Genomic DNA, 12,642 nt, shown 5'->3' with positions numbered 1-12,642 from the left:
TATTCCATAAGTCATATCCTCAGTGTTTTAAATTACAGGCACACAACCATGAAGTTGCAATTAGAAGCACTGATCCTGCTATTAAAATACAATTTTCTTCTTTAAATTATGACATGCTAGCTCTGCGTTCATGATTCACTCAGTGGACCTTGTTCTTCTGACATGTCAAGATATTTCTTTTCAGCTGCCATTCTTTACACACATAAAATCCTATTATCCCTTTAGTTGAATCTGTATAATCCAGTTACCTTCTGAGATGCATGGATATACCCAGTAGAAAAAAAAATGACCCTGAACTTGAAAGGAGTGAAAAATCCTATGGATTGTGTGGGAGCTACAGTGTAACCCGATTTATCCTCTCCTGGGAGGTGAACACTGCAGCCCAGCAGGAATCAGCAGCTTCTTCTTGCTGCTTTAAAGAGTAGAAAAGCTTTGGATGCTCGTGAGGAGCAAACCTACTAAAGCAGGTCATGCATTTCACCTGGAGAAACAATTTCATTATTATGCACATGCCTACAATCGATAACAAGAATAACAGCAACAAATTAATGGCAGCAGGGCTTTTCCTAAGGCATAAAAAGGAGTAGAAACTCCAAAAACCCCAGAAAGTGGGATTTTTTGAGGGCCTCCTATAATTCTGATTACAGTCAAGTCAGGTTTGGATCAAGCCTTCTGTAAAGTTATGTGATGTTCAAGAACAAAAAATGCTTAGAGAAAAAGAGAGAAAATTTCGGTACCTGTCGGTCCCACTCAATCTCACAGGCTGTGTAGAAAACAGAACCACATCCTCATTTATATGGAAATACTTGCAATGTATATGATTCAAGAGACATGGCAAATAAACCTATGAGAATAAGAACAGTAATGGCATGAGTGAGGAAGGCTCTTGAGCAGATAGAAAGGCCAGGTCCAGGGGAAGGGACAGTATTTACAGCGTAAGAGATGTTGTTAGCAAGAATTTATGTTTACCTGGATAATGACTGTCTGCTTGATGACACAGAGGTGTCTGATACCCAAAATGTGCTTTGGGAACCTCTGCCTCTGGCTTTGCCTCTGAGTCATGCTCTGCTTCTGTGTTGACCACTGCTGTGTAAACACCTTAGAGCTCAAGTGCAAATGGCAACATGATAATAGCATCTTTTTTGCAAATATTTGTCCTCTGGGATTCAGCCAGAGTTTGTGTTTCCAGGACTATGAAGCTATAGAGAAAAACCTTCTGGACTTGCTTCTACCTGAAGCAAGTCATACGATATATTTTCTCTAATTTTTCCAGCATTTAGTTTTGTTTAAGCTCTTTTCTTGCCCCTGAACACTCATAGTTATTTCTGTTTCTCTTCCCCTCTTTTCTGACTTACATTTCTTCCTAACAGAGATTTCTCTCTGCAATATCCTCTCTTTGTGTGTGTTAGCAGAGCTGGAGATTTGTGAACACATGAATGCAGGCTGGCTCCAATGGCAAGTCCTGTAAATCCTTTCTGTGGCTTTGGTCTTGGTGTTTTCTTGAAAGCCAAAGTCTGAATGGCATCTGAATCTTTCAAGAAGATTTTATGTGCTCAGTGATAATTTAACATTATTACTATTCTTTTTCCCTCCCATCATTTTTTACACTGTGTGGTAATTACACATTAAGCTTCCTATATGCATAAGGAAATCCGTGTGACCAGCAAAACACCTATATCAGCTTTCCAGAGCTGATGGGCAGCCAAATTCTCCTCTCTTCTCAGACACCAGGAAAGGTTGCAGCAGCCAACTGGCTCCTCCAGAGCCAGAAATGTTGTAGAAACCAACTGGTTTGGGAAAATCATAAGGAGATCATCACCTGCAATGCACTGGGGAGGTGTTGGGGAAGCCAGCCACCTTTGCCTGCAGGTTACTATAGGGAGCCAGGTACTGCACTGGCAAGCCTCATCAGAGGGTGTTCTAATCAGCAGAGATGCCAAACACAGGATTATTGATGTCTGCGACATCTTTCATTTTAGGTGAACAAGAATAAAATCTAATTCTAGTCAGGAGACCAATTTTTATTTGCAGATTGCTTCTAAAGAGCCAATAGTAAGGAGTTATGTGGCAAAGGAGGCAAAGAAATGAAGCTAATAACTTGATTGAAATAAAACACTTGTCATGGGATAAGAAAAATCAGCTACTGTAATTACAGAAGTTGCCTGCAACAGCATGAGTAGGAGGGTGTTGGGAAAACTCTCTTAATTCCCTGATATGCCTTCCTGGTGCCAGTCCTCCTTTCTCAGGTGCAGGTTGCCAGCCAAGATGCCAGCAGTCCTGGCAGGAGAGCAGCTGTGGGAGGAGGAGCACACCCATGCCTACCAATGGAGTCACTGCCACGAGGGTTTGTACCCTCCACGCAGCAGAACTACCCACCCTGTATGTAGTAGCCCCCCAGCCCTGGGCATATCCAGCCTGATGCTGGTTAAAATGGAATAGTCAGCCCAAAGTTGGAGGGGAAGTGACTGCTTTGGGTGTTTCCATGGCTTTTCTCCGGGAAAGATGAAGGATGAGAATACTCTGTGCTTTCTTCCTCAAGTACAGATCTGTCTGGGTAATGGAGGTGCAAGAGAATATGACAGCTCTAAGGAATTTGAGGAGCTGCAAGTTTGTTGTTGTCACGGCACTTGTGTGAACCTGTCTCTTATGACATTTCACAGCACCACCCCTGCTGGAGCAAGGCCTGACACCTTCTTTGCAGGATATGTGCATGGTTAACCAGCTCTAGTCTGTTCAGGCCAATAAACAGGCAGTTTTCCTTCATAGGAACTGTCACATCATTGCCCTGCTTGTATTCAACCCCCCCAGTCTTTCCCTCAGTGTCTTTGCTCAGGCACATGGATCACCTGTTTTTTTACAACAGTACCTTAAAGAAATCACTGATGAACTGTTGTATCGAGGACATGTTTCATACATATTAAGGAAATCACCTGAGCCAGCATCCCAAAAAAGCACATGGCTGTAGACTGTGAAAGGAAGCCAAATGAAAGGTGTCAACTATTTCTTTGAATGCAATTACTCCTGCACAACTCGTGCTCTACACAAAACATATTCTCTTAACTCCACAAGCCCCCAGATGCTCCCAGACAGTTCTAGGAGTAGAATCAAGCCCAACATCACTTTCTGTTCTTTGATATATGTGTTTGTTTTCTTTTTTCTTTGAAACCTACTGAGATGTTTGTTTAAACTGCTTAGAAGATGCTGTGGCATGCACAATTTCTTTTGACTTTTCCATTATGCTATATTCAGAAAAATTAACAAAATCTAGTTATTTTTTTTAATCATGTAACTTACCTAAAGCCAGAAGGGTTTTAGACAAGATTAGAAATTCAGGTTTTCCCATTCTCTGGTACTACACTGAGGTCAGAGATTCACATGCTTTCCCCTAAGGTAAATCAGCATTCACCTTAATGAGCCTAATGCTGCTGTATTTTGAGTGCTGTAAAACAAGTTTCACCATGCTCAATTACTTAAAATAAAAAACTATGTTTTCTAGAAAAACTGCAAGGTTTCTGTTACGTGCTTGCTGAACTTTATGGACCACACATAGCTGAACTGTAAGTATTGCTGTGTCCTCTCAAATTTTTGCTTTGTTTGCTGTTGATATGTACAGATATGCTATCAGGTTGAAGTGGAGGGATTTCACTCCTAAAATCACATTATTTTTAAAGCAGAGATGCTTCAAAGTGATTCTGGTTTGGCATTTGGCACAGCTATTCCTGAGTGATTAAACACAGGCTGCCACTGGTAACCATCTTGATATTCCATTTAAATCTCAGATCAGGCCCACCTGATGCAATTACCTTTTGAAATTCAGCTCATTTGACTGAGGGAGGAATTTGAATAACCCGTGTGTGAGAGACAGGTTCTATAAAATCACACTCTTGTTGCTTGGCTGTTGCTTTCCATTCTACCTTTAATCAGGCTTTCTAATTGTCAGCCCCTACATGCTCTCAGCCCCGACCTTGATGTGCACTCTTGGGGAAGCCTACTATTTAATCTAAGTGATTAAAAAAAAAAAATGTAGGTCATTTTATTCCTCTTTGAAAGTTCTTAGTTTAATTAACAGAGCTTTTACTAGACCTTCTTCTTCCCCAGGGCTTTTATTTTTGTTTTTAAAACTAGCCAAGGGACTGCAAAGTGCTTACAGGGCTAAGAAGTGATATAATGAAACATTTTAATTTAATTCCTGATTAGCCCAGAGGTATGTCCCAAAAAGAAAGAAACAATCCTAGCACTTATGCTTGGTGGTTAAAGGCTAAGAATCTTTGAAGGATTTCTGGTTATTTTGTTGAGTTAATGATTGAACATTCATATGTGCCAACTTGCATATGCATTAACTTTAACCTTTAAATCTTTGTCAGGCTTATGATTGATTAAAAAACCAGAATAGTTATAATGCATTTGATTCAGGTGCTGTATGTAAAGCACAGTCCTTTTTCATCATCCTGGGTTCCAATTTTAAATGCTGAGTAGGATGTCATGGCAGAAAATCATTAGAACCCAATGCAGTCCTGAGCAGCGGTTATGGGCCACGGTGAAGTGAGCTGAGATTATTGTGTGGTGTTGGGAAGATTTAGTTTCCCATGGAAATAGCTTCTACTTTCAAGAGCCCAGAAAAACATAATAGTCTTTGTTTATGCACCATTTCATTCAGCATAGACAGGGAAATGAATGCCGATGTGGTTTGCCATTCCTTGAGGCTGTGTAAACAGGATCCAGGACAACCGCTTTGTCATCTCTACTCTCCTCCAAAGGTGAGTTGGTTTCCCACTTTTCTTAAAACTACTGATTGTGGAATGTCCTTCAAGCTGGAACTGAGCAGTTCAGAGGCTTCCACAGCACATGCATTGTCTAGGAAATAAATTTCAACATTTAGAGCACGGACACTCCTAGAAAATATCTGTTTGAACAAAAGGTGCCTAACACATATTAGCTGTGTGGACCATCATCAACTGGGTTGAGGAAGCGTGGGAGTCACAGGGCCAAATTCTCAAGTACCAGTCTGGGTCAGAGAAGAAGAGTAGGGAAAAAAAAATACCCCTTTCTTCAGACTTTATTGGTCAGCAGTACGATAACCCCAAAGCAGATACTCAGCTGAGGTTCATCTATGCCACCACGTTACCACAGCGCGACAAGTGATCCCCGCATTGCCTGATCTGCTGTGAAAGCCTGCGTGGGCATAAGTTACCTGCTGCAAATGCAGGGCTATTTGACTTAGATTAGTCTGCAGTGCAAGAGGTTTAAGCTAATGTGCATTATCTTTTGCCACAGGCTGAAAACATATTTAATTACCACTGTTTCTTTGATATGCAGTTACTTGCTACAACACTTGCATGTCCTTGATTACACATCCTAGACCTTTGCTATACTCAAACATATACATATCTGCATAGGTGTCTAAATGTGCTGTTTGTTTTGGGATTCTTTTGGTTGTGAGTAATTTTTTCCTTCCCGGCCATCATGTATCTCCAGTCACACTAAAACCCGTGAGTGTGGGGGTTGTTTGGCAGTGTTGAAAAGCAAGCCATTCACTTCAGCATCTATTTTTGGAAACCTTTTTCTCTGCATCTGGATGGAGAAAGGCATGTTTGATTTCTGAAAGTCTGCATGAGATGTTTCACACAGGGTCTAGTCCGGCAATCATTGAAATCGGGTAATCTTTTTATGGGCTTCAATGGCCTGCGGTCCGTATCCAAGATGGATTTAGTTCTGCCAATATTAAGGTCTGGAGAAACACCTGCCTTCCAAGAATGACAGTAATGCTTGGTTTATAGCAGGTGTGAGTCTATGCTCCAGGATACGTCAACACAGAGATCTATCTATGGGTGTGCAGCTACACAGGGGTGAAAGAAGATGAGTGCAAGCAGCAGAGGGGGTCCACACTAACTCAACCAGAATATTGCCTAAACTTAATCAAACAGGTGTCCAAACGTCGTCAAACAGGTTTCATCAAAATCCCCCATCTTGAACTGGGTGTCAGAAGTGCAAGGCACCTCTTGAAGTCAAAGGGGATGCAGGCAATGAACTGCACTTAAAGAGAGGGATGGATTCTCCATGGCTGCACAGGGAGTTAGGTGTCTGGAGAGAGGGGCTGTTTAAATCAAGGTGGCTCCCTTGAAGAAATTAGAGCACCTGTGTTGAAATGCTCGGTTGATCAGACAGAGGGGAAAGGATGCCACTCGTGGGTTGCTGCCACATCTTTGTGAGCTCTTACCTATCTCCCAGATCAGGCGTAGAACCAAGGTGTTGACTCCTTCCACCTCCAGCGACAGCTTCAGTGAGTGCACTGTCCACAAGGAAAACAGCTGAATGTGCTGGAGTTTTGGGTTGGGCTTTTTGACAAAATTTGGAATCTTTTTTGCGTGGCCTGGAGACTGTCTGAGTGAGTGGTTCAAGCAAACCCTCTTCCCTTCCAAATGGTACTTAAATCCCTTTCTGTCAAGGCTTTTGTTTCTCATCAGGAGTAAGGGAACTCTACCAACAAAACAATTTTTTTACACTGACTCTGCCCTTCCTTTTGGCTTGCCTCGTGCCCTGAGAGAGCATGAGGAGATGGGAGGAGAAGAGCAGTGCTTAGAATTCATGCTCAAGTGGCTGATAAATTGCCCACAGTAACTCTGTGACAAGCCAGACTGAGTAAAAATGAATTATGGGTGAAAAAAATTAATATACAATCAGAGACACAGGTGCATAAAATGCAGTTTACCTCACATTTGCTTCTTTAGTTTGTAATTTGATCGATCACTTCGGTTTTATGAGTCTGCAAATGTTGGCGCAGTCCCCTGCTGAGTGTTTGAACAAGACTCTAATACTAATGACTGTTCTGTTCAACTCTATTGATTTTCAGGTACTTCACTTATTCATTTAGACTTTTGGATGCCCATTTTCCCAGAATTAGTATCATATTTGTACTGGCAAAGGGAATGAAAGAAATAGCATTACCTGTCCTTGGAAGGCAGTATAATGTCAAAGGTTTTAATTGCCTTTAAGGTGGAATATATCAACGTGTATCTGCTTTTTTCACCATTAGTTTATTTTTTTCTGTTTGTGCAATGTTGCTTTAGTGAGGTTGTTGTGTTTTGAGGGAGGAAGAGCCCCTGCTTCAGAGGCCTTTCAAACTATCTACTTAATAGAGACACTGCAATCCATTTAAATAATACGTGCATCATTTTACATACTTCCCTGGTCTCTGACAAATTAGCCCAAATTATTATTTTTTTTTGCCAAGCTGCCTGGAGCTATTAGCACTCCATGATTATTCTGGAAGACTTTGCTCTAATTATGAATAAAAAATGTTACTCCGTTCTCGTGGAGCTCAGTGCTCTCAGCATAGAGCTGGAGGACATCCAGCCTGGGCAAGGGCAGCCCCCTGTTGCTGGGGCTTGGCCAAGGTGGGCTGCTCTGCTGGGAGGCAGTTTCAGGAGCAGACCTCTGATGTTGCTGGGGAAGATTGGAAGGGGCCCTTGCAGCTCCTGGATCACCGGCATGACTGTGTGAAATTATGTCCCTTGTAATGGGTCCTGTGAGCCCCTTCTTGCCACCAGTGGCTTGTAGAGCAGAGCAGAGGTTCTCCTCTGCCCTTTAGTATGAGGGTGGCAACACTGGGGACTCCTTCAAGTAATGAGACAAACTAATAGGGCACATCAAAAGTGAAGGCTTACTAAAGCTGGCTGAAAACTGGACGGTATCTGAAGCTGCTGTAATATGCTTTGTGGTTTAAGCCACATCAACAGCAGATATTCTAATATGGGCTGCAGCATCACTGCAAAACACTGACAGGAGTACAGGCATCCAAGATAGCTGGTTTAGGATGACAGGATAATGTTTTAGCCAAAATGTTTATCAGCTCATATGTTGGAGGACTTTCTGCACTAGGTTGTGTAATGCAGGGATGTTCCTCTAGTGAGTGAAAAGGGCTGAAATAGGGTGACGGGTTTTAGGCACTGCCTACCAACTTTCCTTTCTGGCCCTGGGAACAAATAGATTTGCAGAAGATTAATATCAGCTTGTCTCTAGATTGTTTTAAGCCAGCTGGCCTGTTTGGTTAAATGGCAATACTTTAATTGATTTTTTTGGAGCTAGAATAATGGCTCGACGTCAGCACTGTGGTCATGCTCTAGCAATGACTAAAACAGTCTGTGTTGGAAGCAGTTTGTAGTCCTTCTTTATGCCTTTCAGGGTGCCTATTCTGCTTCCCATCACTTTTCTGCTCCAGATTATCAGAGACCTTTTGGCTGCATATTTTGGCTTAATCTCCATCAATAGGATTTTCGTGGAAGCCATTTTACATCAGTAAAAATATACATATTTATGTTCTTACCATTTTATCTTGCCAGAATAAGCATCACTGCCACAGGCATTCTTGCTCATTCATGTACTCTCTATCAGGTCTTTTCACTAACTTTGTAGAAAGCAGAAGCCACATCCTTCATGGACATTACTGTGGCCAGCATGCTGTTTGACAAAGTAGGAGCCAACCAATTCTGCGTAGAAAAAAGAAATCTTTTGGGGTTTAGTAAAATAAAAATACTCCTGCTGTTTTCTCTCATTTGTCTTTCTCTGTAAAAATGTGAGCTTCTTCCTGGGAGGTGAGACAGAACCAAACTCCAGGGTGGGAGTACTTCTGCGTTCCTGATTAAGAGCAGGTTTCCAGTCAAAGGTAGACCTTGTGACTGGGACCTGTTTCCTTCTTTTGAGACCACAAGCTGTGAAACAAGCATCTGGGAGGCAGACTAGGTCCTGTGGAGCAAGATGCCCTCCTTTTAGCCTTTGTTTTTGGAAACCCGTAAGATCTGCTGAAGTGTCAGTTTTTTCTGCTGCAGCCAGAACAAAGCCCTGAAGAAACTACTTATAGACAGGTAAGAGCAGAAGGCACATTTTGAGCACTAGTTCCTCCTCTTTTACTTGTTTCTCTGCATTTCCTCTGCTCCACTTCACTGGCAGAAAATAAAATAAAATAAAATAAACCCTACCTAAATTGAAAACGCAAACAACCCCAAAAAGTCAAATCGCACAACCCCAACATTCCACCACATAAATCCAAGGGAAATAGGGTGGCATAGGGTTTGCAGGGTAGTGTGTGCAGCTGTGCCATGCCAATGTAGAGGCTGTCTCAGGCAGAAGGACCCTTGAAAACAAGTATTGGGTGACCCACGGGCACAGAGATATTTGGTGTGGGAGGGTGGCAGACGTAACTGTGAGGACAAGGAAGTGTTGCTCGTGAACAAATCCCACTTTTATCTGTACTATTAGACAAGCTTTGCAGAATTTTGCTATCTTGGTACTCTTGGTTAAAGGATGATGACAATGAGTTAGAAGGGAAACTTGAAATGTTTTGTAAATATCCGGTCTCCTGGGAAAAAGCTGGCTAACAAGGATGATAAATGAGAGAGAGTTGGTTCGTGCATTTGTTTACAATGAGAAATACATCTGTTTGCCAAAAAATAAATCATTACTGGGAATGCATGGTCTCTGTGGAGAACACTGAAAGAAAGCAGTGAATGAAAAAGCAGTGATGCCCCACCCTCAGCCCCATCCATGGTTGGATATCTTGTGCGCACAGGGCAGCAGGGCTGCTCTAGTTGGGGTGGATGGTGCTGGCTGCTCCCCAGGAACTCATCCATCAGATGCTGAACCCTCCTTGGTGGTGTTCTCATGCTGTGAGAAAAAGAGGAGGCTCCTTGCTAGCCAAGATGCAGCAGGAGAGGTTGTATGGGCAGTATGGCCTTCGGTGGCAGGCTTGACGTGCTGGTGTCAGCCAGGGATTGCAGGTGACCCGTGAAACCAGGAGTGTTTTCTTCCCCATGGATGTTTCAGCTGCCAGTCTTCCGCAGCCCAGCCTGGAGTCTTGGCTGAAGTAAATTGTGAAGTGAGAGAAGGTATCAACTGTAGTGCTTCAGAGAGAGGATTTTCTACATGTAAGGCCAATCCAGCCTTTCCTCGCTTTTTTTCTGCGCTCCGAGTGCAATATTCCTGTAGCTGTTTCTCATGGGCTGCTGCATTTCTCATGTGCTGCTGCTGTGAACAAGAAAGGTCTCTCCTACCCTGCCCAGCAGAAAAGGATTGATAAGTCCTACCTCTCTGGGAATTTTCCTTCTATTATACTCAATTTCAAGCCATTTTTCACATCTGCCTGTCAAGTAATTTTATTGCAGAAATGACAGCAGCTGGTATTGTACAACACAACTATGGCAAATGTAAGATGCATGATTGGTTTTGGGGACAGCAGATGCCCAGGGGGAAGAAACTAGAAAACAATGTCTTGGCTCATTGCTAGCTTCTCTCATCTATTTGTCACATACCCTGATTTTTAGAAGATTATAGACACCATGAATTAAACATATACCTATATTAATGTGACACATATACTAAATCCCAGCAACTTAGAAGTCTGTGTTGCTTGCTGCTCATGCTTGTTCGTCTGTATCCCTTTGTGTTGTTCACCATAAATTTTTGACCCTTGGAAATCATGGTTAATTAATTTGCTTTGATCACTTCCTAAATCAATTATAATGACATGCTAAGTTTTATCCCCAGCACAAAAATGTTGGCAATGATTACTTTAAATAAAAATTAAATCTGCTTTAATATTCTAAGCTGGCATGCTGCTGTTCAGTAAGGTGCCATCACACGAGGGACTTTTTTTTTTTTCCAAATGCTATAATAATAGCACTTGCTGAAGCATACCTATTTTCCCCCTTGCTGAGTTCCTGTAGCTCTATCCAGATAAATACATATAAATTTGTGCTGACTTTACCTCAGAGCCCTCAGACCCAGTTGATGTTAGGCTGGCAGTAATGTCCTTAGGCTGGGCTGGAGGAGGGACTGATAGCAGGTCATTTTCAGACAGAACAGTTTGTCCCCACTAACAATTTTGAGCAGAAACCAGGTGGTGACATGTTTGTGATAGTCTAGATTTTTTTTTTTTTCCCATTTGAACCATTTTCAAAAATAATTTATTTTTATATCCTTTTTTATTTTAGGGTTGGGGTTTTTTTGCCAGTTCTCAAAGCCTACAGAACATAAGTAGTTATTCCTGTTGAAAGAGAGCAAACAGGCAGTGCTGTCAACCTTCCTCATGCTGAAGGGAAGGACAGAGGTCATCACATAAGTACTTCCTCACAGATATGGCTGTTTTCAAAAGTGGCCTAATAAATGCAGCACAACATATGGGAATTGTCATCACTGAGATACAAGAATATTGTCCTGAATTGAAAATGGAGCAGCAGGAGGGAGCACATTGGTGTTACGCTGACCCTCCCAGACTCCTCTGACTGTCTCTTCTCTTTTTTTTTTTCCTAAATTGAAGTTGTGAGAACTTCCTTTCTTACGGAAAAATGTGGCCAAATTTAGAAAGTGCTGTTCATCAGAGTTGGTAAATAGTTGTTAAATATTTCAGACTGCATGAGCATATCTGGGGCATCTCCTCATCTCCATGACTGGGAAGAGTCCTTGTGGCAGGAGGAGCAGTGTGATCTTTCTGGGCTGTGATACAAGACAAATTTCTTAAGGCCGAGGTCAACACTTAATAGCACGGTGCAGAAACATCCCCTGCCTGTTGCCTATGCCTCAACATTTAGGCAGGCAGCACCCAGGGCTGTGGATCTCATGGGCCGCAAAAATGTATTTGTTGAGGTTTTTGCAATGGCAGAGCCTTGAGCAAGGCCTGGAGAGCAGGGCCATGGCAGTGTTTGGCAGTTCCTGGCCATGGCAAAGCAGCCATCAGGGTGCACTTGACCACAGCCTTGCTGCAGCACACATGGCACATCTGTCCTCCTGCTGCCAGCAGAGCTGGTCCTTGGCTGTCCCTCACACTCGTGGATGGTGCCCCTTGCACAAAATTTCCCCTGCTCCTTTAAAGAGCTTGTGTGCAAAGGGATTTCAGGAATTTTTTGTGTATCACTAGTAGCTGACTTATTTGTAACCTGTGGCCTTATGATGGCCAACCTGATGATGCCTCTCCAAGATCTTTTCTTGGAATAGTTCTCCTACTCTTTCTTTCTACATAGGTATAAATATCCACGTTATGGAGGTATCCCAAAATGCCTCTTCAGCACAAGTTGGTATGCACCCAACAGAAAAACTATCTTGCCACTGTCAGCAAGAGCTTGGCCTCCAGGGCAGGTATTTCCAGAATAAAAAGCTAACCTTCCTAGATCCTAAGCAGGAGATTTTCCTTCCAAACTATTCCCTGCTTTGTACCTCCCTGCATGCCAGGTTCCCCTGCTGGGAAGAACCTCAGCTGAGTATAACCCTTATCCATGCAAGACCAAATATTTCCACTGTACCCTTCCACAGCAAGTCAGACTGACATTACATGAGTTATACCCTCTTTTAGTCTTCTAATGGATGAGCTTTCCTTCAGGAGGAGTCACTAGAGAAGTATGTCCTCTGCAGCTCAGGCTGTGCAGTCAGGATATGAATTTCAGCTGATCTGGACTTTTCCTTGGAAAATAAATGATGCCCTGGAGCAAAATAAATGAACTCTTGCAACTGGAGTTTCATAGAAGGTGACTGGATAATTGATTGTTAGTCCAATAAAAAGTAACTGATGAGGAGTATGTGGACTCATACATCATGTCTGTGCTGTGACTGATATTAAAAGAGAAAAAAAATGGTAGGAAATGGGGAGAAAAGTTG

General features: G+C 42.5%; 1 protein-coding gene across 1 annotated transcript in view; it reads left to right on the top strand.

The window, feature by feature from the left end:
- The window catches only part of AOAH (acyloxyacyl hydrolase), a gene marked incomplete at both ends in the record, with an annotated part of 73,575 nt that overhangs the window by 15,037 nt on the left and 45,896 nt on the right, over positions 1-12,642 (top strand). Inside the window, 2 exons of the mRNA XM_082278646.1 lie at positions 3,497-3,557; positions 4,658-4,757. Coding sequence (XP_082134772.1) covers positions 3,497-3,557; positions 4,658-4,757 — 161 coding nt within the window. The remainder of the gene's footprint in view (positions 1-3,496; positions 3,558-4,657; positions 4,758-12,642) is intronic.

Source organism: Coloeus monedula (assembly GCF_965178545.1).
Source record: "Coloeus monedula genome assembly, chromosome: 1".
In the NCBI taxonomy this organism is placed as follows: domain Eukaryota; kingdom Metazoa; phylum Chordata; class Aves; order Passeriformes; family Corvidae; genus Coloeus; species Coloeus monedula.
The sequence above is the reverse complement of the archived record's forward strand: the minus strand, read 5'-3'. Positions and strand labels throughout refer to the sequence as shown.